Raw genomic sequence first — 27,227 nt, 5'->3', positions numbered from 1 at the left:
TGAGGAAGTGAGAGACTTTGTGATTGTCACACGTACCGAGGCAGTGAGAGACTTTGTGATTGTCACACTTACCGAGGGAGTGAGAGACTTTGTCTGTGATTGTCACTCGTTCCAAGGGAGTTAGAGACATTCTGATTGTCATCCGTTCAAAGGGAATTAGAGATATTATCATTGTCACAAGTACCGACTGAGAGGAGAGATTTTGTTATTGTTACACATACCGAGGGAGTGACAGGCTTTGTGATTGTCACACTTACCGATCTAGTGACAGGCTTTGTGATTGTCATACGTACCACGGGAGTGTGAGAGTTTGTTTGTGATTGTCACTCATACCCAGGGAGATGAGAGACTTTGTCTGTGATTGTCACACGTACCGAGGGAGTGAGAGAGTTTGTTTGTGATTGTCACTCATACTGAGGGAAATGAGAGACTTTGTCTGTGATTGTCACACGTACCGAAGGAATGAGAGACTTTCTTTCTGATTCTCAGACGTACCGTGGGAGTGAGAGTTGTCTGTGATTGTCACACCTACCGAGGGAGTGAGAGATTTTCTGTATGATTGTCACACGTACCAAGGGAGTGAGAGACTTTGTGATTGTCACACGTACTGAGGGAGTGAGAGACGTTGTCTGTGATTGTCATACGTACCGAGGGAGTGAGTGACTTTCTGATTGTCACACGTATCGAGGGAGTGAGAGACTTTGTGATTGTCACACATACCGAGGGAGTGAGAGACTTTGTGATCATATCACGTACCGAGGGAGTGTGAGACTTTCTGATTGTCACACATATCGAGGGAGTCAGAGACTTTCTGTGTCAATGTCACATGTACTGAGGGAGGGAGAGAATTTGTCTGTGATTGTCACACGTACTGAGGGAGATGAGAGTCTTTTTGATTGTCACAAGTACCGAGGGAGTGAGAGACTTTGTGATTGTCACTACGTACCGAGGAAGTGACTGGCTTTGTGATTGCCACACGTACCGACGGAGATAAGAGACTTTGTGATTGTCACACGTACCAACGCAGTGACAGGCTTTGTGATTGCCACACGTACCGAGGGAGTGACAGGCTTTGTGATTGTCACACTTACCGATCTAGTGACAGGCTTTCTGATTGTCACACGTACCGAGGGAGTGAGATACTCTGAGATTTTCATACGTACCGAGGGAGTGAGAGCGTTTGTCTGTGATTGTCACACATACCGAGGGAGATGAGAGACTTTCTTTCTGATTCTCAGACGTACTGTGGGAGTGAAAGAAGTTGTCTGTGAATGTCACACCTACCGATGGAGTGAGAGACTTTGTGATTGTCACTACGTACCGAGGGAGTGAGAGACTTTGTGATTGTCACACGTACTGAGGGAGTGAGAGACTTTGTGATTGTCACAGGTACCGAGGGAGTGAGAGATTTTGGCTGTGATTGTCACACGTACCGAGGGAGTGAGTTACTTTGTGATTGTCACACGTACCGAGGAAGTGACTGGCTTTGTGATTGCCACAGGTACTGAGGGAGTGACAGGCTTTGTGATTGTCACACGTACCGACGGAGATAAGAGAATTTGTGATTGTCACACGTACCAACGGAGTGACAGGCTTTGTGATTGTCACACGTACCGAGGGAGTGACAGGCTTTCTGATTGTCACACGTACCAAGGGAGTGAGATACTCTGAGATTTTCATATGTACCGAGGGAGTGAGAGAGTTTGTCTGTGATTGTCACACATACCGAGGGAGATGAGAGACTTTGTCTGTGATTGTCACACGTACCGAGGGAATGAGAGACTTTCTTTCTGATTCTCAGACGTACTGTGGGAGTGAAAGAAGTTGTCTGTGAATGTCACACCTACCAATGGAGTGAGAGACTTTGTGATTGTCACTACGTACCGAGGGAGTGAGAGACTTTAGCTGTGATTGTCACACGTACCGAGGGAGTGAGTTACTTTGTGATTGTCACACTTACCGAGGGAGTGACAGGCTTTGTGATTTTCACACGTACCAAGGGAGTAAGAGACTTTGTGACTATCACACGTACTGAGGAAGTGAGAGACTTTGTGATTGTCACACGTACCGAGGCAGTGAGAGACTTTGTGATTGTCACACTTACCGAGGGAGTGAGAGACTTTGTCTGTGATTGTCACTCGTTCCAAGGGAGTTAGAGACATTCTGATTGTCATCCGTTCAAAGGGAATTGGAGATATTATCATTGTCACAAGTACTGACTGAGAGGAGAGACTTTGTGATTGTTACACATACCGAGGGAGTGACAGGCTTTGTGATTGTTACACATACCGAGGGAGTGACAGGCTTTGTGATTGTCACACTTACCGATCTAGTGACAGGCTTTGTGATTGTCATACGTACCGCGGGAGTGAGAGAGTTTGTTTGTGATTGTCATTCATACCGAGGGAGATGAGAGACTTTGTCTGTGATTGTCACACGTACCGAGGGAGTGAGAGAGTTTGTTTGTGATTGTCATTCATACCGAGGGAGATGAGAGACTTTGTCTGTGATTGTCACACGTACCGAGGGAATGAGAGACTTTCTTTCTGATTCTCAGACGTACCGTGGGAGTGAGAGAAGTTGTCTGTGATTGTCACACCTACCGAGGGAGTGAGAGATTTTCTGTATGATTGTCACACATACCGAGGGAGTGAGAGACTTTGTGATTGTCACACGTACTGAGGGAGTGAGAGACGTTGTCTGTGATTGTCATACGTGCCGAGGGAGTGAGAGACTTTGTGATTCTCACACGTACCAAGGGAGTGAGAGACTTTCTGATTGTCACACGTATCGAGGGAGTGAGAGACTTTGTGATTGTCACACATACCGGGGGAGTGAGAGACTTTGTGATCATCACACGTACCGAGGGAGTGTGAGACTTTCTGATTGTCACACATATCGAGGGAGTCAGAGACTTTCTGTGTCAATGTCACATGTACGGAGGGAGGGAGAGAATTTGTCTGTGATTGTCACACGTACTGAGGGAGATGAGAGTCTTTTTGATTGTCACAAGTACCGAGGGAGTGAGAGACTTTGTGATTGTCACTACGTACCGAGGGAATGCGAGACTTTGTGATTGTCACAGGTACCGAAGGAGTGAGAGACTTTGTCTGTGATTGTCACTCGTACCGAGGGAGTTAGAGACATTCTGATTGTCATCCGTACCGAGAGTGAGTGACTTTGTGATTGTCACACATACCGAGGAAGTGACTGGCTTTGTGATTGCCACACGTACCGAGGGAGTGAGAGACTTTGTGATTGTCACACGTACTGAGGGAGTGACAGGCTTTGTGATTGTCACACATACCGATGGAGATAAGAGACTTTGTGATTGTCACACGTACCAACGGAGTGACTGGCTTTGTGATTGCCACACGTACCGAGGGAGTGAGAGACTTTGTGATTGTCACTACGTACCGAGGGAATGTGAGACTTTGTGATTGTCACAGGTACCGAGGGAGTGAGAGACTTTGTCTGTGATTGTCACTCGTACCGAGGGAGTGAGTTACTGTGTGATTGTCACATGTACGGACGGTGTTGAGAGACTTTGTGATTGTCACAGGTACCTATGGAGTGAGAAACTTTGTCTGTGATTGTCACACTTAAGGACAGCGTTGAGAGACTTTGTGATTGTCACACGTACCGAATGAGTGAAAAACTTTGTCTGTGATTGTCACAAATTGTAAAGAACTGACATCTGACATTAAATTGTGTTCTCTGATATTGGCCATTTCTATCCTGGGAGAAAGTCTCTGGCTGCCTGTATATACCCCTATCAAGTCAATTCTCATCCTCCTTCGCTCCGAAGGGAAATGCATTTGCTGACTCAACTGGAACTGCCGACTGTGTGGAAAACATCACATGTGGACCCATTACCCAAGAAGGGTCTACTGAAAGTCTTGAATGACAACCATCCAGTGGCCCTGACCTCTCACATCTGGAAGACCCTCGAGAGGTTGATCCTGGCTCACTTCTGACCCCTTTATCAGATCTGCCCTCAGTCCCCTGCACTTTGCCCACCAAGGGAACATTGCAGTCGATGCTGCTGTAATCTACTTGCTCAATGGAGACTACTCCCATTTGGATAACCTGTGAGGACCAAGTTTTATTTTGATTTCTCGAGTGCCTTCAATACCGCACAGCTGGGGAAAACGCTCCGTTCAGTGCAGGTTGGCTCTTCCATTGTCTCCCGGATAATGAACTCCCTGACTGGCAGACCTCAGTTTGTGTGGCTTCAAACCTGTGTGTCAGACGTGTGAAGGGGAGAGGGGGGAAGGAGAGAGGGAAGGATAACGGGTAGGATTTAGGACAGAGGGAGGGAGGAAAGGATCAGTGGGGACGGATTGATGGGGGTTGAGATTCAAATTCAGATTTCTTATCACTGATACGTTATGAACTTACTTCTGTGACAGCAGTACATACAAATATACTATAATTTACAGTAAAAAGTATTGACTGAGTGCCACTTTTTTAGGTAGACCCAGGTGTGGTCTTCTGCTGCGGTAGCCTGTCCATTTCAAGGTTCAATCTGTTCTGCTTTCAGAGATGCTCTTCTGCACACCACTGTTGTAACGTGTAGTTATTTGAGTTACTGTCACCTTCCTGTCAGCTTGAACCAGTCTGGCCATTTTCCTCTGACCTCTCTCACTAACAAGGCATTTTTGCACACAGAACTGCTGCTCACTGGATGTTTTTTGTTTTTCACACCATTCTCTGTAAATTCTAGGGTCTGGTGTGTGTGAAAATCCCAGGAGATCAGCAGTTTCTGAGATACTCAAACCACCCTGTCTGGCACCAACTATCATACCACAGTTAAAGTCACTTAAATCACATTTCTTTCCTATTCTGATGTTTCTTCTGAACAACAACTAAACCTCTTGACCATGTCTATATGCTTTTATGACCAGCTGAAGAAGACGATTAACACACACTCAGTGGCCACTTTATTGGACCATCAGATATAGGAGGAGAATTAGGCCATCTGGCCCATCGATTTTACTCCACCATTCAATCATGGCTGGTACTTTTTTTAATCTCCTCCTCGACCCAGTTCCCAGCCTTCTCCCTGTAACCTTTGATATTGTGTCCAATCAAGAACCTATCAATCTCTGCCTTAAATACACCCAATGATCTGGCCTCCACAGGTGTACGTGGCAAAAAAATTCCACAAATTCACCACCTTTTGGCTGAAGAAATTTCTCCACATCTCTGTTTTGAAAGGGTACCCATCTATCCTGAGGCTGTACCCTCTTGTCCTAGACTCTCCCAACATGGGAAACATCTTTTCCACATCTATTCTGTCTAGGCCTTTCAACGTTCAAAAGGTTTTAACGAGATTACCCCTCATCCTTCTGAATTCCAGCAAGTACAGACCCAGAGCCATCAAACGTATGATAACCCTTTCATTCCTGGAATCATCCTTCTGAACCTCCTCTGGACCCTTTCCAATGCCAGCACATCCTTTCTAAGATGAGGGGCCCAAAATTGTTCTCAATACTCAAGGTGAGGCCTCACCAGTGCCATATAAAGATCCAGCATCACATCCCTGCTCTTGTATTCTAGACCTCTTGAGATGAATGCTAACAATGCATTTGCCTTCCTCACCACCGACTCAACCTGCAAGTTAACCTTCACGGTGTTCTGCACAAGGACTCCCAACTCCCTCTGCATCTCAGATTCCTGGATTTTCTCCCTGTTTAGAAAATAGTCCACACATTTATTTCTACTACCGAAGTGCATAACCATGCATTGTCCAACATTGTATTCCTTTTGCCACTTTCTTGCCCACTCTCCTAATCTGTCTAAGTCCTTCTGCATCCTACCTGTTTCCTCAACACTACCTGCCCCTCCACCACTCTTTATATCATCTGTAAACTTGGCAACAAAGCCATTTGTTCCTTCATCTAGATCATTTATATACAGCATAAAAAGAGGTGGTCCCAACACCAACCCCTGCAGAACACCACTAGTCACTGGCAGCCAACCAGAAAAGGATCCTTTTACTCCCACTCACTGCCTCTGACCAATCAGCCAATGGCCTAACCATGTTAGTGACTTTTCTGTAATACCATGGGCTCTCAACTTGGTAAGCAGCCTCATGTGTGGCACCTTGGCAAATGCCTTCTGAAAATCCAAATATACAACATCCACTGCATCCCCTTTATCTATCCTACTTGTAATGTCCTTAAATAATTCCAACAGGTTTGTCTGGCAGGATTTTCCCAAAAGGAAACTACGCTGACTTTGTCCTATCTTGTCCTGTGTCACCAAGTACTCCATCACCTCATCCTTAACAATTGACTCCAACATCTTCCCAACCACTGAGGTCAGGCTAATTGGTCTATAATTTCCTTTCTGCTGCCTTCCTCCTTTCTTAAAGAGTGGAGTGACATTTGCAATTTTACAGTCCTCTGGAAGCATGTCAAAGTCCAATGATTTTTGAAAGATCATTTCCAATGCCTCCACAGTCTCTATTGCTACCTCTTCAGAACCCAGGGTGCAGCTCCTCTGGTCCAGGTGACTTATGTATCTTTAGGTCTTTCAGCTTTTTGAGCATCTTCTCTCTAGTAACTAACAGCACCCATTTCCCTTCTTTCACACACTACCACATCAGGCATACTGCTGGTGTCTTCCACAGTGAAGACTGACGCAAGCTACTCATTTAGTTCATCAGCCATCTCCTCATCCCCCTTTATTATTTCTCCTGCCTCATTTTCTAGCAGTCCTATATCCACTCTCAGTGCTCTTTTATTTTTAAGATACTTGAATAAACTTTTAATATCTACTTTGATAATATTTGCTAGCTTGCTTTCATATTTCATCTTTTCCCTTCTAATGATTTTTTACCTGTAGGGTTTTAATTTTGTTACATTTATTAGTTATGTCCTGTTCCTGCCGTACCTAACAAAGTGGCCAAGTCTATGTCCATAACTATAATTCATAATCCATAAGTTCTACGTCCACTGCAGTTTGTCTACAGATGATGCATTTAACAATGGTCTGAACTTCATACCACAACATCTCAAGGTATTTTTTAAGAGAAAAAGGATTGCAAGGGACAAAATATGGTCTTCTGGAAGATCAGAGTGGTAATCCATGTGTGGAGCCAAAATTGCTGGGACCCTAGCAGATATATTTAAATCTTCCTTAGCGAGGAGAAGTACCAGAGGATTGGAGGGTAGCCACGTTCCACGTTGTTCCACAGTATTAAAAAAAAGGCTGCAGATGTAAATCAGGAAGCTATAGGCCAGTGAGTGTGATACCAGTTGTGAGAAAGCAATTCGAAGGTGTTCTAAGGGACTGGGTAGACATGGACTGATTAAGGATAGTCAGCATGCCTTATGGTGGTAGATCATGTCTCTGACTGGAGGCCTGTGACTAGTGGTGTGCTGCAGGAATCAGTGCTGGGTCCTTTGTTATTTACCATCTATATCAATGATCTGGATGATAACGTGGATAACTGGATCAGTAAATTTGCAGATGACACCAAGATTGGGGGTGTAGTGGACAATGAGGAAGATTATCACAGCTTGTAGTACGATATGGACCAGTTGGAAAAATGGGCTGAAAAGGGCAGATGAAATTTAATGCAGACAAGTGTGAGGTTTTGCACTTCAGTAGGACCAACCAGGATAGGTTTTGCACAGTGAATGGTAGGGCACTGAGGAGTGTGGTAGAACAAAGGGATCTGGGAATAGAGGTCCATAATACATTGAAAATGGCGTCACAGGTAGATAGGGTCGTAAAGAGAGCTTTTGGCTCATTGGCCTTCATAGGTCAATGTATTGAGTACAGGAGATGGGATATTATGTTGGTTGTATGAGACATTAGTGAGGCCAAATTTGGAGTGTTGTGTGGAGTTTTGGCACTTACCTACAGGAAAGATGTAAACAATCAGAATCAGGTTTATTATCACTGGCATGTGACATGAAATTTGTTAACTTAGCAGCAGCAGTTCAATGCAAAACATAATCTAGCAGAGAAAAACTGATAAAAAAGTAAATCACTTACAGTATATGTATAATGAATAGATAAAAAATTGTGCAGAAACAGAAATAATATTTATTTAAAAAATGAGGTAGTGTCTGAAGCTTCAAAGTCCATTCAGGAATCGGACGGCAGAGGGGAAGAAGCTGTTCCTGAATTGCTGAATGTGTGCCTTCAGGCTTCTGTACCTCCTATCCTATGGTAACAGTGGAAAAAGGGCATGTCCTGTGAGTTGAATTGAATGATCTTTATTGTCATTATACATAGGTACAATGAAACTCTGTTTGGCTTCCTCTCAGGCAATCAAACAAAGTGGTAGATAAAAACAAGACAGTAATAGAAAAACAGTATTAAATAGATAAGTAGCAGAAAATAAATTACAGCAGCACCAGAATGTCACAGTAATGCGATAATCGATGCTGCCTTTCTGAGATACTGCTCCTTGAAGATGTCCTGGATACTTTGCAGGCTAGTACCCAAGATGGAGCTGACTAGATTTACAACCCTCTGCAAATTCTTTCGGTCCTGTGCAGTAGTCTCCCCCCCGCCCCCCGCCCATACCAAACAGTGATGCAGCCTGTCAGAATGCTCTCCGTGGAACATCTATAGAAGTTTATGAGTGTATTTGTTGACATGCCAAATCTCTTCAAACTCCTAATGAAGTACAAATGTTGTCTTGCCTTCTTTATAACTACATCGATATGTTGGGACCAGGTTAGGACCTCAGAGATCTTGACACTCAGGAACGTGAAGCTGCTCACTCTCCCCACTTCTGATCCCTCTCTGAGGATTGGTGTGTGTTCCTTCATCTTACCTTTCCTGAAGTCCATAATCAGCTCTTTCGTCTTACTGACGTTGGGTGCAGGTCGTTGCAGTGACACCACTCCACCAATTGGCATATCTCGCTCCTGTACGCCCTCTTGTCACTATCTGAGATTCTACCTACAACAGTTGTACCATCAGCAAATTTATATTGATATTTGAGCTATGCCTAGCCACACAGTGATGGGTATAGATAGAGTAGAGTAGTGCGCTAAGCACACACCCTTGAGGTGAACCAGTGTTGATCGTCAGCAAGGAGGAGATATTATCACCAATCCACACAGATTGTGATCTTCCAGTTAGCAAGTCAAGGATCTAATTGCAGAGGAGGTACAGAGGCCCAGGTTCTGTAACTTCTGTAAATAACATTGAAAGAGTAAAAAGAAAATTTACAAAGGTGTTGCTGAGTCTGGGGGACTTGAGTTATCAGGAAAGATTGAATAGGTTATTCCTTGGAATGTAGAAGATTGAGAGGAGATTTGATAGGGGTATACACAATAATAAGGGGTATAGATAGGGTGAATGCAAGCAGGCTTTTTTCACTGAAGTTGGGTGGGACAACAACCAGAGGCTGTGTGTTAAGGGTGAAAGGTGAAAAGTTTAAGGAGAACATGAGGGGAAACTTCTTCACTCAGAGGGTCATGAGAGTGTGGAATGAGCTGTCAGCACAAGTGGTGCGTGCAAAGTTTGATTCCAACATTTAAGTGAAGTTTGAATTGGTAAATGAATGGTAGGGGTAGGGAGGGCAATGGTCAATGGGATTAGTGCACAAGAGCTCGATTTCAATGTTTAAGGGATGTTTGGACAGGTAAATAAATGGTAGGGCTATGGAAAGTTATGGTCCCATGCAGGTCAATGAGAGTAGGCAATTTAAGCAGTACAGTATGGTATGCATTAGATGGGCTGAACAGCCTGCTTCTATGCTGTAGTTTTCTATGACTCTGCACCACTGACTGCATCTCCAGTGATCCACTGGTTAAACTGATAAAGTGTGCAGATATCACCACTGTCATTGGACTAATGACCAGAGGAGACAAATCCAATATCAGCAGGAAGTAAAGAAATCACAACAGCTTGGAGATGAATGCTCTGTAAACACTGGAGATGCAAACCGATTTCAGGGGGAATGTGTCTGTTCCCCACCCACTCATCATCTAGAGTTTTTACCATTTCAATGCTCGGGTTCCCGGGTAACATTGTTCCCACTTGGAGGAAGAACCACATCTCCTTCACAAAAAAGCTTGGCAGACGATGTTCTTTTTACAGCAGCAGGTAAAACTCCAAGTTCCCCAGAACGTACTGGTGCAATTCTACACTGCCATCACAGAGAGCATCCTCACATCAGCCATTTCCTTCGGGTTTGGTTCAGCATCCTCTCACAGCATACAGAAACTACACAGAAGCATCACGTCAGCAGAATAGATCACTGTCTGTGGTCTGCCATCAAGCCCGGCCCAGTGTGTGTGTCCAGGACAAAGGGACACATTGCAGGCACTTCCCACCCACACAGCAACCTTCCCTTTCCAAAAGCTCCCTCTGGAAAGTGCTATAGGGTTAAATAAAAATCAAAACCTTCCCACTATTTTAAAAGCACCTTCCCCCAGGCAATTAATCTGACCAACCATTCCAGTTAGCTCCACCCTTCTTATATATTAGCCAGCACTGCACTGACCCTCAAACTGTTAAACCAATTTTTAAAATGCTTAGGTTGTACTGTAAATAGAGGCTGGTGTTTATGTATATTTTATTCCATATTTGTACCCTCCAACTTTATTTTTATCTAATTATTTATTCTTTATAATTCTTTTATTGCAAGATGCAACAACACATCACAGCAAATTCCTAAAGCATGCAGCAGCATACTGATAATGTTTAATTCTTGTTAAAAGCGAATTAGCAAGGTAACCCCCCCCCCTTCACTCTCTCCCCTTCTCACTCTCTCTTCCTCTCTTCCCCATTCACTCTACATCTCTCTTCTCTCTGCCTCCTTCCTCTCTCTCTACCTGTCTATTTCTTTAGCCCCCCTCTCTATCCCTTACTCTCTCTTCTCTCAATCTCTCTCTCCCTCTATTCCCTCTGTCTCTCTTTAACTCTGCTTTCTGTCTTTCTATTCCTCTCTCTCTATCCCTTCTCACTCCCCTCTCTCTCCATCCCTCCCTCTGTCTTTAACCCCTCTCCCTCTGTCCCGAGGGTCAAGTCACTACACAGAGAGCAGAGGGAGAACTGGGCTGTGGGAGGTCAGTGTTTGGCTCTGCGCAGACAGTCTGCGCTTTCATTCGCTGACAACAGGTACAGAGTCCACACTGACCCACCCGGACACACCCCACATCCTCCAACATCCTGAGCCAGCACTGGGCTGGAATGTGCCTGGACAGGGTTGAATGAGACCAGGACAGAACCGGTCGGACAAGTAGGAGCAGAGGCTGGTGCTGGCGAAGCGAGAGGGAACCCGAGGAGGAGGTGCGGTACGATGTTTCCACTGCTGACGGCTCTCACCACTCTGGCTGGATACATACTGGCCTCCGCTTGGTTTCTCCGTCACCCATGGGTGCTCCACAGGAGGAAGAGACTGGTGTTTCAAGCCCGGCACATCTCCCACCGTGGAGGTGAGTGAGGGACGACAGGCAGGAAAAAGAAAAGAGGGTGGGGGTAGAGGATGGAAAAGGAGGCAGGGAAGGGGATTTGGAGGGGAGAGGGTAGTAAGAGTGTAGGGGAAGGAGGGATAGAATAGAGGGAAGGGAGGAGAGGAGGACTCGTGCTCCCCGGTTGGATCTGCCTCTCCATGGACTCGCTCCCATGTTGGAGAAGGAAGGATGTGTGTGTGTGTGTGAGATCTGTCTGATTTACCCCATTCCACCGACAGGAGCCGGAGAGCGGATCGAGAACACGATGGAAGCCTTCCAACAGTGAGTGTCTCCCCACCCTGCTATCATCATTGTCGCCACCCTCCCTCCACAGTGAAAGCCACAACAGCAAGTGCCCCTCCTCCATCATCGTCTCCCTCTCCTTCCATATCCCACTCTGCCCTCTCTGAAGCACACTACGATCCCACACCGCTGTCCAATTGGCTCTGCCTGCGTCCGCACCTCCTCGGGCCGTGAGCACTCAGCCACGTGTTCTCATTGGCTGCTGCTCTGTGAGAGTCCCACAGGCAGCCTGTACAAGATACAATCACACAGACTACCGTCCTTATGCCCACGTAGTCCTGGACAGTCTGTACAGAGTCAGCGGACTCCCTGAGCTAATTGACTACCCGCACCAAGCTTTATCCCCATGGACGGCAGATGCACAGTGCAACCCCATGACCCATTATGAGTGTCCCAGGAACTGCCCTGATTGGCTCTCCCCTGTCTCCCTGAGGTAAGACCATGACACAGGAGCAGAATTAGGCCATTAAGCCCATCGAGTCTGCTCTACCTTTCCATTATGGCTGATTAATTATCCCTCTCAACCGCATCCTCTCTCCTCTCTGTAATTTTTGAGGCCATGACTAATCATTAAACTTTGTAGGACCTTGTCAAAGGCCTTGCTACGGTCCATGTAGAAACATCCACTGCCTTGTCTTCATTCACTTTCCTGGATTCCCAAGAACCTCCCCAGGTCTCTGGACTCTAACTAGTGCCTTATAAAGCCTCAGCGTTACATCCTTGATTTTATATTCTAGTCCTCTCAAAATGAATGCTAAACATTGCATCTGCCTTCCTCACCACAGACTCAACCTGCAAATTAACCTTTAGGGAATCCTGCGCAAGCACTCCCAAATTGCTTTGCACCTCTGATTTTTGAATTCTCTCCCAATTAAAGAAAATAGTCTATGCATTTATTCCTTCTACCAAAATGCATGACCATACGCTTCCTGACACTGTATTCCATCTGCCACTTCTTTGCCCATTCTCCTAATCTGTCCTTCTGTAGTCTCTCTACTTCCTCAAAACTACATGTCCCTCCACCTATCTTTAAATCATCTGCATATTTTTCAACAAAGCCATCAATTCTATAATGCAACCTCATGTGTGGCACCTTGTCAAAGGTCTTCTGAAAATCCACTTACACAACATCAACTGATGTCTATTTTTGTCAACTTTGTCTATCTTGTTTATTATTTTTTCAAAGAATTCCCACAGATTTGTCAGGCAAGATTTTCCCTTGAGGAAACTATGCTGACTTTGGCCTACTTTATCATGTGCCTCCAAGGTGGAAGCACAGTATGATTCCACAATCCTCTCAGACTGGCTCTCTCCACACCCCACTCCCAGTGCTGCCGAATGTGGAACAGACATGCTGGAGTTGGACTGCTGCCTTACTCGGGATGGGGAGGTTGTTGTGTCCCACGACACGGCCCTTGAGAGGCAGGCCGGCCTCGAGGTCAGAATCCGGGATGTCGACTACAAGGTCAGTCTCTCGGCGAGGGAGGGAAACCTTGTGGGGTGGAGGGGAGGCACTCAGGGTAAGGGGAAACCCTCAGTTGGGAGGGAGACCTTGTGGGGTGGAGGGAGGCAGAGGGATGGGGTAGGGGGAGACCCTAGGGTATAAGGGGAAACCCTCAGGTGGCGGAGAGACCCTCAGTGAGGTAGGAGACCGTCGGTGATGGTGAGTGACTATCAAGGAGGAGTAGAACTCTTGGTGATAAGTCCATCAGGTACAGGAGCACAGTAGGCCATTTGGCCCATCAAGTCTGCTCTGCCATTTCATCATGGCAGATCCAATTTTCCTCTCAGCCATGATCTCCTGCCTTCTGAGGAGTGAGGGAGGGAGACCCTCCATGATGGACCCTCAGGGAGGGGAAGGTCCTTGCAGTGTTGACCCTCACTACTCCTCTCGTCCCCCAGGATCTGCCCCCCTACAAGGAGCAGTTGGAAGTTACTTTTTACTCAGGTGAGTCTGTGGGGTCGGGGGAAACGTCTGTGGGGGTCAAGGTTCACAGTGCTGGGGAGTGGCGGAGCCAGGGGTCAGAGGGGCATTATGCGTCAGATTTGAACTCAAAGGGTCGTTGGGGTTAGGGAGGGATGTGGCAAGAGGAGGTCGAGAGTAACAGAGATCTGGTCCAGGGTTGTCAAGACAGTCAAGGGTCGTGGGGTCACGATCATCAAGATGCATGGGAGTCAAAGGTCCGGAGGAGTTCCAGGGGCTCAGGGATCACAGTAAGTCAGGGTCAAGGTGGTTCTGGGGATGTAAAGGGTCACAGACGTAAGGGCTCCTGGGGTCGTCAAGGTCAAAAGGTCAGATGTAATGGTGCATCCAGATTGGTTCAGGTTGTGGGTCAGGGGTTGTGAGAATCAGGGTTCACTGGGGTCAGGAATGCTTACGTCAAGTCACCTGTGCTCTCTCCACCTCAGGACACTTCAGCACAGGGACAGATCGACGGATCCCACGGTTGGAGGAGGTTTTCCAGAACTTTCCAACACTCCCAATCAATGTCGAGATCAAAGAGAATGACCTAATGCTGATCCGCAAGGTGAGCTGGCCTGACCCCTCACCTTTCTCCAGGGTCAGAAAGCACTTTGATCCAACCAGTCTGCGCTGAGCCAGTCCCATTTGCCTACGTTTCTCCTGTTTCCCTCTGCATGTAGTTAGAGCAAAATGCAGCACAATGTTAGACTGAAGTTTCAACCCACATAGCCCTCTACTTTCCCCTCATCCATCAGCCTTTCTAAAGGTTTCTGAAATGCCTCTACCACCACCCTGGCAAGGTATTCCACACACCCATCACTACCTAACTGAGACATCCGCCCCATACTTTCCTCTAATTGTCCTGAAATGATGCTCCCTTCTATTAGCCACTTCTACCCTGGGAAAAAAGTCTCTGACTGTCCACTCAATCTCTGCCTCTTATCAAGTCACCTCTCATCCTCCTTCATTCCAAAGAGAAAAGCCCTCGCTTGCTCAACCCTTCCACATCAGACACGCTCTCTAATCCAGGCAGCATCCTGGCAAATCTCCTCTGCACCCACTCTAAATCTTCCTATAATGAGGCAACCAGAACTAAACATAATATTTGAAATGTGGTCTAATTTCCCATTCTGATATGTCTTGGTTGTCTCCTCTACTGTACTGATGAGGCCATACTCATCTGAGGAGCTTCCAACCTGATGGCATGAACATTGATTTCTTGAACTTCTGCTTATGGCTCACCCTCCCCCCCATTGTTCTCCTCTCTCACCTTATCTCCTTAACTACTCCTCACTTCGTCCTTCTCTTTCTTCCATGGCCTTCTGGTGTCTCCTTCACCAATCAACATCTCAGCCCTCCCCCATCTCCGTTTCACCCCTCACCTACCATTTTGTACGTCCTCCTCCCCCCCCCCCCCACCTTTGACTCTGACCTCCCCTTCCTTTCCGGTCTTGGCCCAAAAAGTCGATGGTTTTCTCTTTTCCATAGGTACTGCCTGACCTGCTGAGTTCCTCGAGCACGTTGCGTGTGATTTCCAGCATCTGCAGATTTTCTCATGTTGGGCTAACTAAGCTTGCCTCTTTTCCAAACACAATGACCATCCTCCTCACGTTCACGTGCTTACCTCTAAAATCCCTAATGTTTCTGCCTCTACCACCACCCCATCTCTGGGTAAAAAAAACTTGCCTCTCACATCTCCTTTGAACCTCCACTCCCTCTCACCTTAAATCCATGCTCTCTGGTTTTAGACATTTCAACCATGGGAAAATGACACTGCCCATCTACTCTATCTGTGGCTCTCAATCTTATAAACCTCTATCAGATCCCCCTCAGCATCTGCTACCCAAGTTTGTCCGCCTCCAGGCCCTCGAATCCAGGCATCACCCTGGTGAGCTGCCTGCTGCACTCTGTCTGAAACCCCCACTCCCTCACTGTAATCAACCAGTCACTAAGCTATACTACACAATCTACAGCCTGAGGGAGCCTCAATTGTTTGACAGTTTTCCACTGTCAGCCTCCCTCTTCCATCTCCCCTCTCACTCCCTACCCTCCTCTCTCTCACCACCCTCACCACTCTTTCACCTCCCTCTCTTGCCCCAGGTCTCTCGCCACCCCCTCTCTCGGCCCCCTCTCCTCTCCCAAGGACTTATCTTCCTCCACTTGAAATGTACCCAGTGACTTGGCCTACTCAGCTGTCTGTGGCAATGAATTTAACAGATTCACTGCCCCCTGGCTAAAGAAAATCCTCCTCATCTCATTTCTAAATTGACATTCTCCCATTCTTCTAGTCTGAAATTTTGCCCTCTGGTCCTAGACTCGCCCACTGTAGGAAACGCCCTCTCTACTTCCTCTATGTGTGCTCTCTGGTTCTCGACTCTCTCACTGTAGGAAACACCCTCTTCACATCCACTCTATCAAAGCCTTTCAATATTCGAAAGGTTTCAATGAGATCCCCCTTCATTCTTTTAAACTCCAGTAAGTACAAGCCCAGAGTCATCAAACACTCCTCATATGTTAACCCTTTCATTCCTGAGACATTTGCATGAACCTCCTCTGTCCCATCTCTCGTACCAGCACATCCCTTCTTGGATAAGAGGCCCAAAGCCGCTCACAATACTCCGTGTGGTCTGACCGATGTCTTATAAAGCCTTAGCTTTGGATCCCACCCTCACCTGCCAGTCTAGTTTTGTTTCTCTGAGAATGCCTTGGTCTTGTGCTCTCTTTCGGCCTCAGGTGTCGGACCTGGTGAAGAGGTACAAGCGGGAACAGATCACAGTGTGGGCCACTGAGAAAGACGAGATCATGCGGCAGTGTCACAGGGAGGTGAGGCAACTGCGTGAGCTTCACTGTCAGGTGTCGTTTAACTTTCTGAGAGAAAGTGCAATGCAGGTAGATGATAAGTTTCTAGACCAGGTAGATTGTGAGGTGAAGAGTTCATCTTTTGAAATCCATCCAACACTCTGGCAATAGCATGTAGAGGGTGTCATTGAGCCTAACTGTTCTGTAAGACCATAAGAGATCAGAGGAGATTCTTGTATCTTCTGTCCAGTGGCAGGTGGGGAACAGAGACAACAAAAAGGTCAAATTCAGGCTTAATGTCTGACCCCAGGTTTAATGTCCGACCCTGGAGTTTGATGTCCGACCCCAGGTTTAATGTCCGACCCCGGGTTTAATGTCCGACCCCGGAGTTTGATGTCCGACCCCAGGTTTGATGTCTGACCCCAGGTTTAATGTCCGACCCCGGGTTTGATGTCCGACCCCGGGTTTAATGTCCGACCCCGGGTTTAATGTCCGACCCTGGAGTTTGATGTCTGACCCTGATGTCCGACCCTGGAGTTTGATGTCCGACCCTGGAGTTTGATGTCCGACCCCGGGTTTAATGTCCGACCCTGGGGTTTGATGTCCGACCCTGGAGTTTAATGTCCGACCCCGGGTTTAATGTCCGACCCTGGAGTTTGATGTCTGACCCTGATGTCCGACCCTGGAGTTTGATGTCCGACCCTGGAGTTTGATGTCCGACCCCGGAGTTTGATGTCCGACCCTGGGGTTTGATGTCCGACCCCGGGTTTAATGTCCGACCCCGGAGTTTGATGTCCGACCCTGGGGTTTGATGTCCGACCCCGGGTTTAATGTCCGACCCCGGGTTTGATGTTCGACCCCGGGTTTGATGTCCGACCCCGGGTTTGATGTCCGACCCTGGAGTTTGATGTCCAACCCCAGGTTTGATGTCCGACCCCGGGTTTGATGTCTGACCCCGGGTTTGATGTCTGACCCCGGGTTTGATGTCTGACCCCGGAGTTTGATGTCTGACCCCAGGTTTAATGTCCGACCCCAGGTTTAATGTCCGACCCCAGGTTTAATGTCCGACCCTGGAGTTTGATGTCTGACCCCGGAGTTTGATGTCTGACCCCAGGTTTGATGTTTGACCCCGGGTTTGATGTTCGACCCCGGGTTTGATGTTTGACCCCGGGTTTGATGTTCGACCCCGGGTTTGATGTTCGACCCCGGGTTTGATGTCCGACCCCGGGTTTGATGTCCGACACTGGAGTTTGATGTCCGACCCCAGGTTTGATGTCCAACCCCGGAGTTTGATGTCTGACCCCGGGTTTAAATCCGACCCCGGGTTTGATGTCTGACCCCGGGTTTGATGTCCGACCCTGGAGTTTGATGTCTGACCCCGGGTTTAATGTCCGACCCTGGAGTTTGATGCCTGACCCCGGGTTTGATGTCCGACCCCGGGTTTGATGTCCGACACTGGAGTTTGATGTCCGACCCCAGGTTTGATGTCCAACCCCGGAGTTTGATGTCTGACCCCGGGTTTAATTCCGACCCCGGGTTTGATGTCCGACCCCGGGTTTGATGTCCGACCTGGAGTTTGATGTCTGACCCCGGGTTTGATGTCCGACCCTGGAGTTTGATGTCTGACCCCGGGTTTAATGTCCGACCCTGGAGTTTGATGTCTGACGCCGGGTTTAATGTCCGACCCCAGGTTTAATGACCGACCCCGGGCTTGATGTCCGACTCCAGGTTTAATGTCCGACCCTGGAGTTTAATGTCTGACCCCAGAGTTTAATGTCCGACCCTGGAGTTTAATGTCTGACCCCGGAGTTTAATGTCCGACCCTGGAGTTTAATGTCTGACCCCGGAGTTTAATGTCCGACCCTGGAGTTTAATGTCTGACCCCGGAGTTTAATGTCCGACCCTGGAGTTTAATGTCTGACCCCGGAGTTTGATGTCTGACCCCGGAGTTTGATGTTCGACCCCGGAGTTTAATGTCTGACCCCGGAGTTTAATGTCTGACCCCGGAGTTTAATGTCTGACCCCGGAGTTTAATGTCCGACCCTGGAGTTTGATGTCTGACCCCGGAGTTTGATGTCTGACCCCGGGTTTAATTCCGACCCCGGGTTTGATGTCCGACCCCGGGTTTGATGTCCGACCTGGAGTTTGATGTCTGACCCCGGGTTTAATGTCCGACCCTGGAGTTTGATGTCTGACCCCGGGTTTGATGTCTGACCCCGGGTTTGATGTCCGACCCCGGGTTTGATGTCTGACCCCGGGTTTGATGTCCGACCCTGGAGTTTGATGTCCAACCCCAGGTTTAATGTCCGACCCCGGGTTTGATGTCTGACCCCGGGTTTGATGTCCGACCCCGGGTTTGATGTCTGACCCCGGGTTTAATGTCCGACCCTGGGGTTTGATGTCCGACCCTGGAGTTTAATGTCCGACCCCGGGTTTAATGTCCGACCCTGGAGTTTGATGTCTGACCCTGATGTCCGACCCTGGAGTTTGATGTCCGACCCGGGAGTTTGATGTCCGACCCCGGAGTTTGATGTCCGACCCTGGGGTTTAATGTCTGACCCCGGAGTTTAATGTCCGACCCTGGAGTTTAATGTCTGACCCCGGAGTTTGATGTCTGACCCCGGAGTTTGATGTTCGACCCCGGAGTTTAATGTCTGACCCCGGAGTTTAATGTCTGACCCCGGAGTTTAATGTCTGACCCCGGAGTTTAATGTCCGACCCTGGAGTTTGATGTCTGACCCCGGAGTTTGATGTCTGACCCCGGGTTTAATTCCGACCCCGGGTTTGATGTCCGACCCCGGGTTTGATGTCCGACCTGGAGTTTGATGTCTGACCCCGGGTTTAATGTCCGACCCTGGAGTTTGATGTCTGACCCCGGGTTTGATGTCTGACCCCGGGTTTGATGTCCGACCCCGGGTTTGATGTCTGACCCCGGGTTTGATGTCCGACCCTGGAGTTTGATGTCCAACCCCAGGTTTAATGTCCGACCCCGGGTTTGATGTCTGACCCCGGGTTTGATGTCTGACCCCGGGTTTGATGTCTGACCCCGGAGTTTGATGTCTGACCCCAGGTTTAATGTCCGACCCCAGGTTTAATGTCCGACCCCAGGTTTAATGTCCGACCCTGGAGTTTGATGTCTGACCCCGGAGTTTGATGTCTGACCCCAGGTTTGATGTTTGACCCCGGGTTTGATGTTCGACCCCGGGTTTGATGTTTGACCCCGGGTTTGATGTTCGACCCTGGGTTTGATGTTCGACCCCGGGTTTGATGTCCGACCCCGGGTTTGATGTCCAACCCCGGAGTTTGATGTCTGACCCCGGGTTTAATTCCGACCCCGGGTTTGATGTCTGACCCCGGGTTTGATGTCCGACCCTGGAGTTTGATGTCTGACCCCGGGTTTAATGTCCGACCCTGGAGTTTGATGCCTGACCCCGGGTTTGATGTCCGACCCCGGGTTTGATGTCCGACACTGGAGTTTGATGTCCGACCCCAGGTTTGATGTCCAACCCCGAAGTTTGATGTCTGACCCCGGGTTTAATTCCGACCCCGGGTTTGATGTCCGACCCCGGGTTTGATGTCCGACCTGGAGTTTGATGTCTGACCCCGGGTTTGATGTCCGACCCTGGAGTTTGATGTCTGACCCCGGGTTTAATGTCCGACCCTGGAGTTTGATGTCTGACGCCGGGTTTAATGTTCGACCCCAGGTTTAATGTCCGACCCCGGGTTTGATGTCCGACTCCAGGTTTAATGTCCGACCCTGGAGTTTAATGTCTGACCCCAGAGTTTAATGTCCGACCCTGGAGTTTAATGTCTGACCCCGGAGTTTAATGTCCGACCCTGGAGTTTAATGTCTGACCCCGGAGTTTAATGTCCGACCCTGGAGTTTAATGTCTGACCCCGGAGTTTAATGTCCGACCCTGGAGTTTAATGTCTGACCCCGGAGTTTGATGTCTGACCCCGGAGTTTGATGTTCGACCCCGGAGTTTGATGTTCGACCCCGGAGTTTAATGTCTGACCCCGGAGTTTAATGTCTGACCCCGGAGTTTAATGTCCGACCCCGGAGTTTAATGTCCGACCCTGGAGTTTGATGTCTGACCCCGGGTTTAATTCCGACCCCGGGTTTGATGTCCGACCTGGAGTTTGATGTCCGACCTGGAGTTTGATGTCTGACCCCGGGTTTAATGTCCGACCCTGGAGTTTGATGTCTGACCCCGGGTTTGATGTCTGACCCCGGGTTTGATGTCCGACCCCGGGTTTGATGTCCGACCCTGGAGTTTGATGTCTGACCCCGGGTTTAATGTCCGACCCTGGAGTTTGATGTCTGACCCCGGGTTTAATGTCCGACCCCAGGTTTAATGTCCGACCCCGGGTTTGATGTCCGACTCCAGGTTTAATGTCCGACCCTGGAGTTTAATGTCTGACCCCGGAGTTTAATGTCCGACCCTGGAGTTTAATGTCTGACCCCGGAGTTTAATGTCCGACCCTGGAGTTTAATGTCTGACCCCGGAGTTTAATGTCCGACCCTGGAGTTTAATGTCTGACCCCGGAGTTTAATGTCCGACCCTGGAGTTTAATGTCTGACCCCGGAGTTTAATGTCCAATCCCAGAGTTTGATGTCCGACCCCGGAGTTAAAAGTCCGACCCTGGAGTTTAATGTCTGACCCCGGAGTTTAATGTCCGACCCCGGAGTTTAATGTCCGACCCTGGAGTTTAATGTCTGACCCCGGAGTTTAATGTCCGACCCTGGAGTTTAATGTCTGACCCCGGAGTTTAATGTCCGACCCTGGAGTTTAATGTCTGACCCCGGAGTTTAATGTCCGACCCTGGAGTTTAATGTCTGACCCCGGAGTTTAATGTCCGACCCTGGAGTTTAAAGTCTGACCCCGGAGTTTAATGTCCGACCCTGGAGTTTAATGTCCGACCCTGGAGTTTAATGTCTGACCCCGGAGTTTAATGTCCGACCCTGGAGTTTAATGTCTGACCCCGGAGTTTGATGTCTGACCCCGGAGTTTGATGTTCGACCCCGGAGTTTAATGTCCGACCCCGGAGTTTAATGTCTGACCCCGGAGTTTAATGTCCGACCCTGGAGTTTAATGTCTGACCCCGGAGTTTAATGTCCGACCCTGGAGTTTAATGTCTGACCCCGGAGTTTAATGTCCGACCCTGGAGTTTAATGTCTGACCCCGGAGTTTAATGTCCGACCCTGGAGTTTAATGTCTGACCCCGGAGTTTAATGTCCAATCCCAGAGTTTGATGTCCGACCCCGGAGTTTAATGTCCAATCCCAGAGTTTGATGTCCGACCCCGGAGTTTAATGTCCAATCCCAGAGTTTGATGTCCGACCCCGGAGTTTAATGTCCAATCCCAGAGTTTAATGTCTGACCCCGGAGTTTAATGTCCGACCCTGGAGTTTAATGTCTGACCCCGGAGTTTAATGTCTGACCCCGGAGTTTAATGTCCAATCCCAGAGTTTGATGTCCGACCCCGGAGTTAAAAGTCCGACGCCGAGTTTACCGTGAGCACAGTAAAAAACTGACTTACAACAACATCACAGGCACAGAGAATCAGAGACATAATATTCACAGAAAACATCAGTTATCTTAAACTTCTACATGGAAAAACACAGTGAAAACAAAAAATGTCGTCAAAGTGGGAACAGGGCTGCTGTGCTGAAGAGTGGTGAGGAGGGAGTAGGGATCTGTTGAGGAAGGAGGTATTTGGGAGGGGTTAGGGAACAAAGGAGGGAGGGGTGTTGAGCAGGGAGGTGGTGTTGAGGATGGAGGGAAAGAGGGAAGGAGAACAGAGGGGGTCTTATGGATGGAGGGAGGCTTGTTGAGTACAGAGGGCTGTTGGGAGGGTACTGACCCTCTGTCCCCCAGAACAGGTCAATGCCGCGGGCGTTCACCATGCACCGGATGATCTATCTCCTGCTGGCCTACATTTCCGGGATCCTCCCATTCCTGCCCCTCGGTGAGGCCTGCCTCGAGTGTCCCATGCCATCCATCGTTGGCAGGTAACATCCCCCTCCCCTTCTGTCCTACTCCTCACTTTCCTCAAACCCCTGATTTCCTTTTTCTCTCCTCCTCCTCCTCACCCTCTCATCTCCCTCACATTACCCTCCCCTCCTCTCCCCACCCTGCTCTATCTCCCTCTCCCTCCCCTCCAACTCCTCCCCAACCTCTTGCTCCCTCATCCCTTCTCCCCCTCGAGGCCCCTTACCTCACTTGTTCTCCTTCCTCCCTCAGGTACTACATCCCCAGGACTGGGCCCTTAAGCTTCCCTCTGCTCCCTCAGATTCTCGACTGGTGAGTGGGTGGGGGTGGAGGGAGTGTGGGATGGGAGGGAAAGAGGAAAGAGGGCAAAGAGGGAGGGTGTAGGTGAGAGGGCAGAGTGGGTGTGAGAGGGAAAGAAGGGGAGGGGGAGAAAGAGATTGAGAATGGAAGCAGAGAATGAGAGAGGAGTGAGTCGAGGGAGGTGGGAGGGAAGAAGTCGAGGGGAATGTAGGAAGAGTATGGAGGAGGGAGGGTGTGGGGAGATTGAAGGGGGTGTGTCTGAGAGAGGATGGAGTGGAGGGGGGACAGAGAGATTGGGCTGTAGGGGAGGGAGGGGTTAGAATTGCAGGGGAGTGAGAGTAGAGTATGAGGGGGTCTCACGAGGGTTACAGGTTAGTGGGGAGGGGAATCACATTTCCCCAACAAGTGGGGCTGAGCTCAGGAATGATGCACCCACCCTGCCCCTATAGCAATAGAGGGGAGGGGAGGGGAGAGATCCTCAATGAGTTGTGAGGGTGGAGGAGACAAGGAGGCAGGGGTACTTGGGTAACATCAGGCAGAGTGGAGCATCCCAGGACAGGAGGGAGAGGAAAAACAAGCCGGAGGCTGGAGGAGAATCTGGAGGGAAGGTGGGGGAGGGAGAGGAGAGGGAGGGGAAACAGATGAAAGGTGGGGGGAGAGAGGTGTGGTTGAAAGCATGGTTTGAACTACAACTAGTGACAAAGTAACTCTCAACCTGTTCCCCCCCACTTCCCCTTGCCCCTCTGTCTCACACCCTCCCTCACCCCCTCTCCCTTGTGAACATTCACTCCATCCTCCCCACCACACTGTACTACATCTCACACTCTGCTTTCCTTCTCACCCGCTCCACGCCCCTCTCCCTCTCTCCAGGTTACTGACCCGAAGGACCTTCATTAAACACCTGGTGGATAGAGGGATTCAGGTAATGGGACACAGGGGGACGAGAGCACATGGGAGATGTTCACACACTGTGGTAGGCAGAAAACATCCCTACTCTGTACATAGTGTGGGCATCGAGAGCCCCTGGGGTAGGCAAATACACACTGTCAGTGGTGGGTAGTGTCGAGGGACAGGGGGTCCTCCATGTATCCATGTACAGGGTAGGAAATGCACCAAGACTGGTTGGGAGACTCGAGGGACAGAGACACCTCGAAGTAACAGGGTATGACACACACTATGAATGGTGGAGAGTTTCAAGTGAGAGACACAGAGCACAGGGGTAGGACACACACATTGAATGGTGGGGAGTGTCGAGGGACAGAAGAACCTAACTGTACACGTGTAGGGCACACACTATCAATGGTGGGGACTGTCAAGGGACAGAGGAACCTCGGTGTACAAGGGTAGGATACGCACCATGAATGGAGGGGAGTGCTGAGGGACAGAGAGACCTTGGTGTACAAGAGTAAGGGACACAAACCCAGAGGACTAGACTAATACACGTGTGATTTCCTCTCCTTCCCTCGCTCTCACCCCGGATCAGGTTTACTTCTGGACACTCAATGAGGAAGCGGACTACCGAAGGGCATTCCTTATTGGAGCCACTGGAGTGATGACAGATTTTCCCAGCAAACTCCGGAGATTTCTGGACCAGAACCCTGATCTCAGTCCTCATCAGGAAAGCTCTGGATGAGCTCTATTCCCCTCACCTAGTTGTGTGTGGATAATATTCCCTCTGTTCCCAACTTTCCTCACCTCTGTTCCCAACCTCACTCCCCTCTCCCACCTCCCTCCTCCCCCACCACTTACCCTTTCCCCTGCCTTTGCCCCTTTCCACCCTTTTCACTCCTCCTCCCCACTCCCTCCGTTTCTGCCGCCACTTCCCCTTGTCCTACTGTGGTGAACTACATATACCTGTCTGGACACGCCCCTCTGCTGACTACTCCTGTGGCTCCCCCTGTATAAAGGCGATTGGAGACACTGCTCCTCCCTCAGTCTCCAAGATGTTGTGGTCACGTTTGCAGCTAATAAAAGCCTATCTTTTGCCTCCCGTATCCAAGAGTTATTGATGGTGCATCACCTACGTGCTCAGTAAAGTTCAGCGGCCTATCCTTCTGTTGTGTACAATCATTTATTTCCCCAAAGAATTGGAGTCACGGAGGCGAGACGGGGAGGGGTTTGATGATAGTCCATCACTCAAGCACAGACCTTGCTTTGGAAGATTTCACAGAACAGGCCCTTCACCCCACAATGTGCTGCCTATCCTTTAACCACTATAAAATCAATCTGATGCATCCCTCCATTTTTCTATCATCCATCTGCCTATCTAAGAGCCTTTCAGTTGTCCCTAATGTATCTGCCCCTATCATTACCCCTGTGAGTACATTCCACACTGTGTAAAAACAACAACCTATATCCCCCTATACTTTCCTCCAATCACTTTACACAGTATGCCCCTTGTGTTAACCTTTTCTAGCCTGGGCAAAGGGTAGTGGCTGTTCTGTCTTTCAATATGGATGTGGACCCCAAAATTCCTCTGTTCCTTCACACCAGGGATGGCCAATCTATGGGGCATGCACCAAAAGTGGCGCATTGCACACCAGTGATAATAATACAAAAATCAGCCTACTCATGCAGAAAAGTATTAACCAAAAACTGATTTGTAGAAAAAATAGCTTAGAGCTAGAAATGGGTTTTACTGAGAATAAATCTAAAATTTAGCAATTATTTTTAGTGATATTATTTCATGCACATCTTTTGGTGAATGTTATCTTCTTTCACAGTAATCTGTTTTCAATTTAAAAATGTTCAAGGAATCAAACTAGGAAAGAAAGACTTTTGTTCTTCAGTCATTGCATAATTGTTCAATACACGTTTGATACTTTTTGCCAGTCAGTTTACAATTGACACTCATGCGCTATGGAGTTGTGCTTTGTTCATCCTTTGTGAACGTTTGCAGTTTTGTACTTTTTCTAAAATTAAGCCTTTTTTTTACATTCAGTTACCCATCATAGTGCAAACAAAAAGCAGAAAGTGATAGTAAGCATGAATTCAATGAACAGTGGGAAAATGAATTCTTATTTATAGCGGGTCCGTCAGGAAAACCGTTGTGCATTGTTTGTGAAAACACTTTCACACATAATAGATCTTAATAGACACAATAAAACACAACATCAGACTGAAATAGGAAAACTGAAGCTAGTGCTTGGGTCTGAGTTACGGAAAGAATATGTGATTAAGAAAAAGGAAGAAATCAAAAGAAGATTTGTTATAAGTCTCATTATGTAATGTTTATCTTGTTTTTATATTAAATCAATATATCATGTAAAAATGCTAAATATGTCTATATTATCTTATTTTCACAAGAATTTACGGCACATCTGAACTCATGCGAAAAAATTGACTCATGGAATGTAAAATGTTGGCCACCCTGCTCTACACTAACAATCTTGCCATTAAATCAATATTCTGCCTTCAGGCTTCCTGCGAATATGGGCCAAAGGCGAGTAAATGGGGCCGGTTCGGTTAGGAATATATGTCAGCATAAGAAAAGCCTGTTGTTGTCCCGGGCAACACCGAAAGAGGGAAAGAAATGTAGTTATTCCAGCTCATTTCCGCCCGCAACAAAGATGGTGGCATCAACATGATTTCACCATTCCCCCGGATAGAGCTTCCCGCGAGAAATATGGCACCGCAATACCACGTGAACTGCCAACAACAAATATGGCGCCGCCAGCTCTTGTCTGGCCCCACAAGTTAAGTTGGCACCAATTTCTTGACCGCAAGGAACATGGTATCGGACAACGCCTTCACAGCGCTTGCATTCTGTCCGCAGATGAAGTTGACTTTTGACAGCTGCCCACAACAAATATGGTGGCAGCTGTGCATTCAAGTCCGCATGGACAAAATGGGCTCCGGAGATCTGCCCCGAGCTAACATAGTGGATGCAGGCGACGGTAGCGGAGGAAGCAGTTTCCCTTTAACGGGCACCTGGGAATAGTTGTATTTTGCAATTTGCAGATGTGCTGGAGGCGTGGGGGGGGGGGGGGGGAGAGAGATTGTGAGCCGGCGTTGGGGAGTTCGGCGTAAACGATGCTTGCCCCTCACCAAGGTGGCGGCAGCTGGAGCCCGCCATCTCGATACGCGCAGGGGCCCGGCCGCCATTTTGTGAGGCCGGCAGAGAGGCTGCCGGGAGTCTGTAGGAAAACTGAGTTTCTGCCCCAAATCAGGGAAAATATCGAGAGAAAGGAGAATTTCTCCCCAGAATCAGGGACAATATGCAGGGAACGTTGGAGGGGGTATTCTAGCCAAGAGAGAAAATTCACCAGAGAAGGTGGGAATCTGACCCCTCTCAAAATGGAAAACTGGTAGATTAGAAATTCCAGAATTGGGAACAAAGTTCCCTTGAACTGTCATTCAACCATACATGAAAGTGAAAGCCAAAGGAAAGCCTTCCTCTGGGGACAAGGTGCAAAGCACGTTGCCCACAGCACATGAT

General features: G+C 48.4%; 1 protein-coding gene and 1 long non-coding RNA gene across 3 annotated transcripts; one reads left to right on the top strand and one right to left on the bottom strand.

The window, feature by feature from the left end:
- Positions 1–4,097: 4,097 nt before the first annotated feature.
- LOC132382855 (uncharacterized) lies at positions 4,098–10,663 on the bottom strand. The gene is made up of 3 exons (XR_009508482.1): positions 9,976–10,663; positions 8,801–8,928; positions 4,098–4,240 (listed from the first exon to the last, which is right to left on the bottom strand). It is a non-coding gene; the product is annotated as an uncharacterized LOC132382855 (long non-coding RNA).
- A 477-nt stretch (positions 10,664–11,140) lies between these two features.
- On the top strand, positions 11,141–26,067 carry gdpd3b (glycerophosphodiester phosphodiesterase domain containing 3b). 2 transcript variants are annotated; one of them, XM_059953327.1, is made up of 10 exons: positions 11,141–11,414; positions 11,672–11,714; positions 13,065–13,200; positions 13,638–13,683; positions 14,145–14,263; positions 16,432–16,521; positions 22,376–22,509; positions 22,742–22,801; positions 23,660–23,711; positions 24,273–26,067. In XM_059953327.1, exons 1-10 carry the CDS (start codon positions 11,279–11,281, stop codon positions 24,420–24,422), a joined length of 966 nt encoding a protein of 321 aa, XP_059809310.1. In that variant the 5' UTR covers positions 11,141–11,278; the 3' UTR covers positions 24,423–26,067. The 2 variants fall into 2 exon arrangements, with proteins under 2 accessions (XP_059809310.1, XP_059809311.1); XM_059953328.1 differs by lacking the exon at positions 22,742–22,801.
- Positions 26,068–27,227: the final 1,160 nt, after the last annotated feature.

This window comes from Hypanus sabinus, chromosome 29 (assembly GCF_030144855.1).
Source record: "Hypanus sabinus isolate sHypSab1 chromosome 29, sHypSab1.hap1, whole genome shotgun sequence".
Classification (NCBI taxonomy): Eukaryota; Metazoa; Chordata; class Chondrichthyes; order Myliobatiformes; family Dasyatidae; genus Hypanus; species Hypanus sabinus.
Note: the sequence above shows the minus strand (reverse complement) of the source record. Positions and strands in the feature narration are given on the sequence as shown.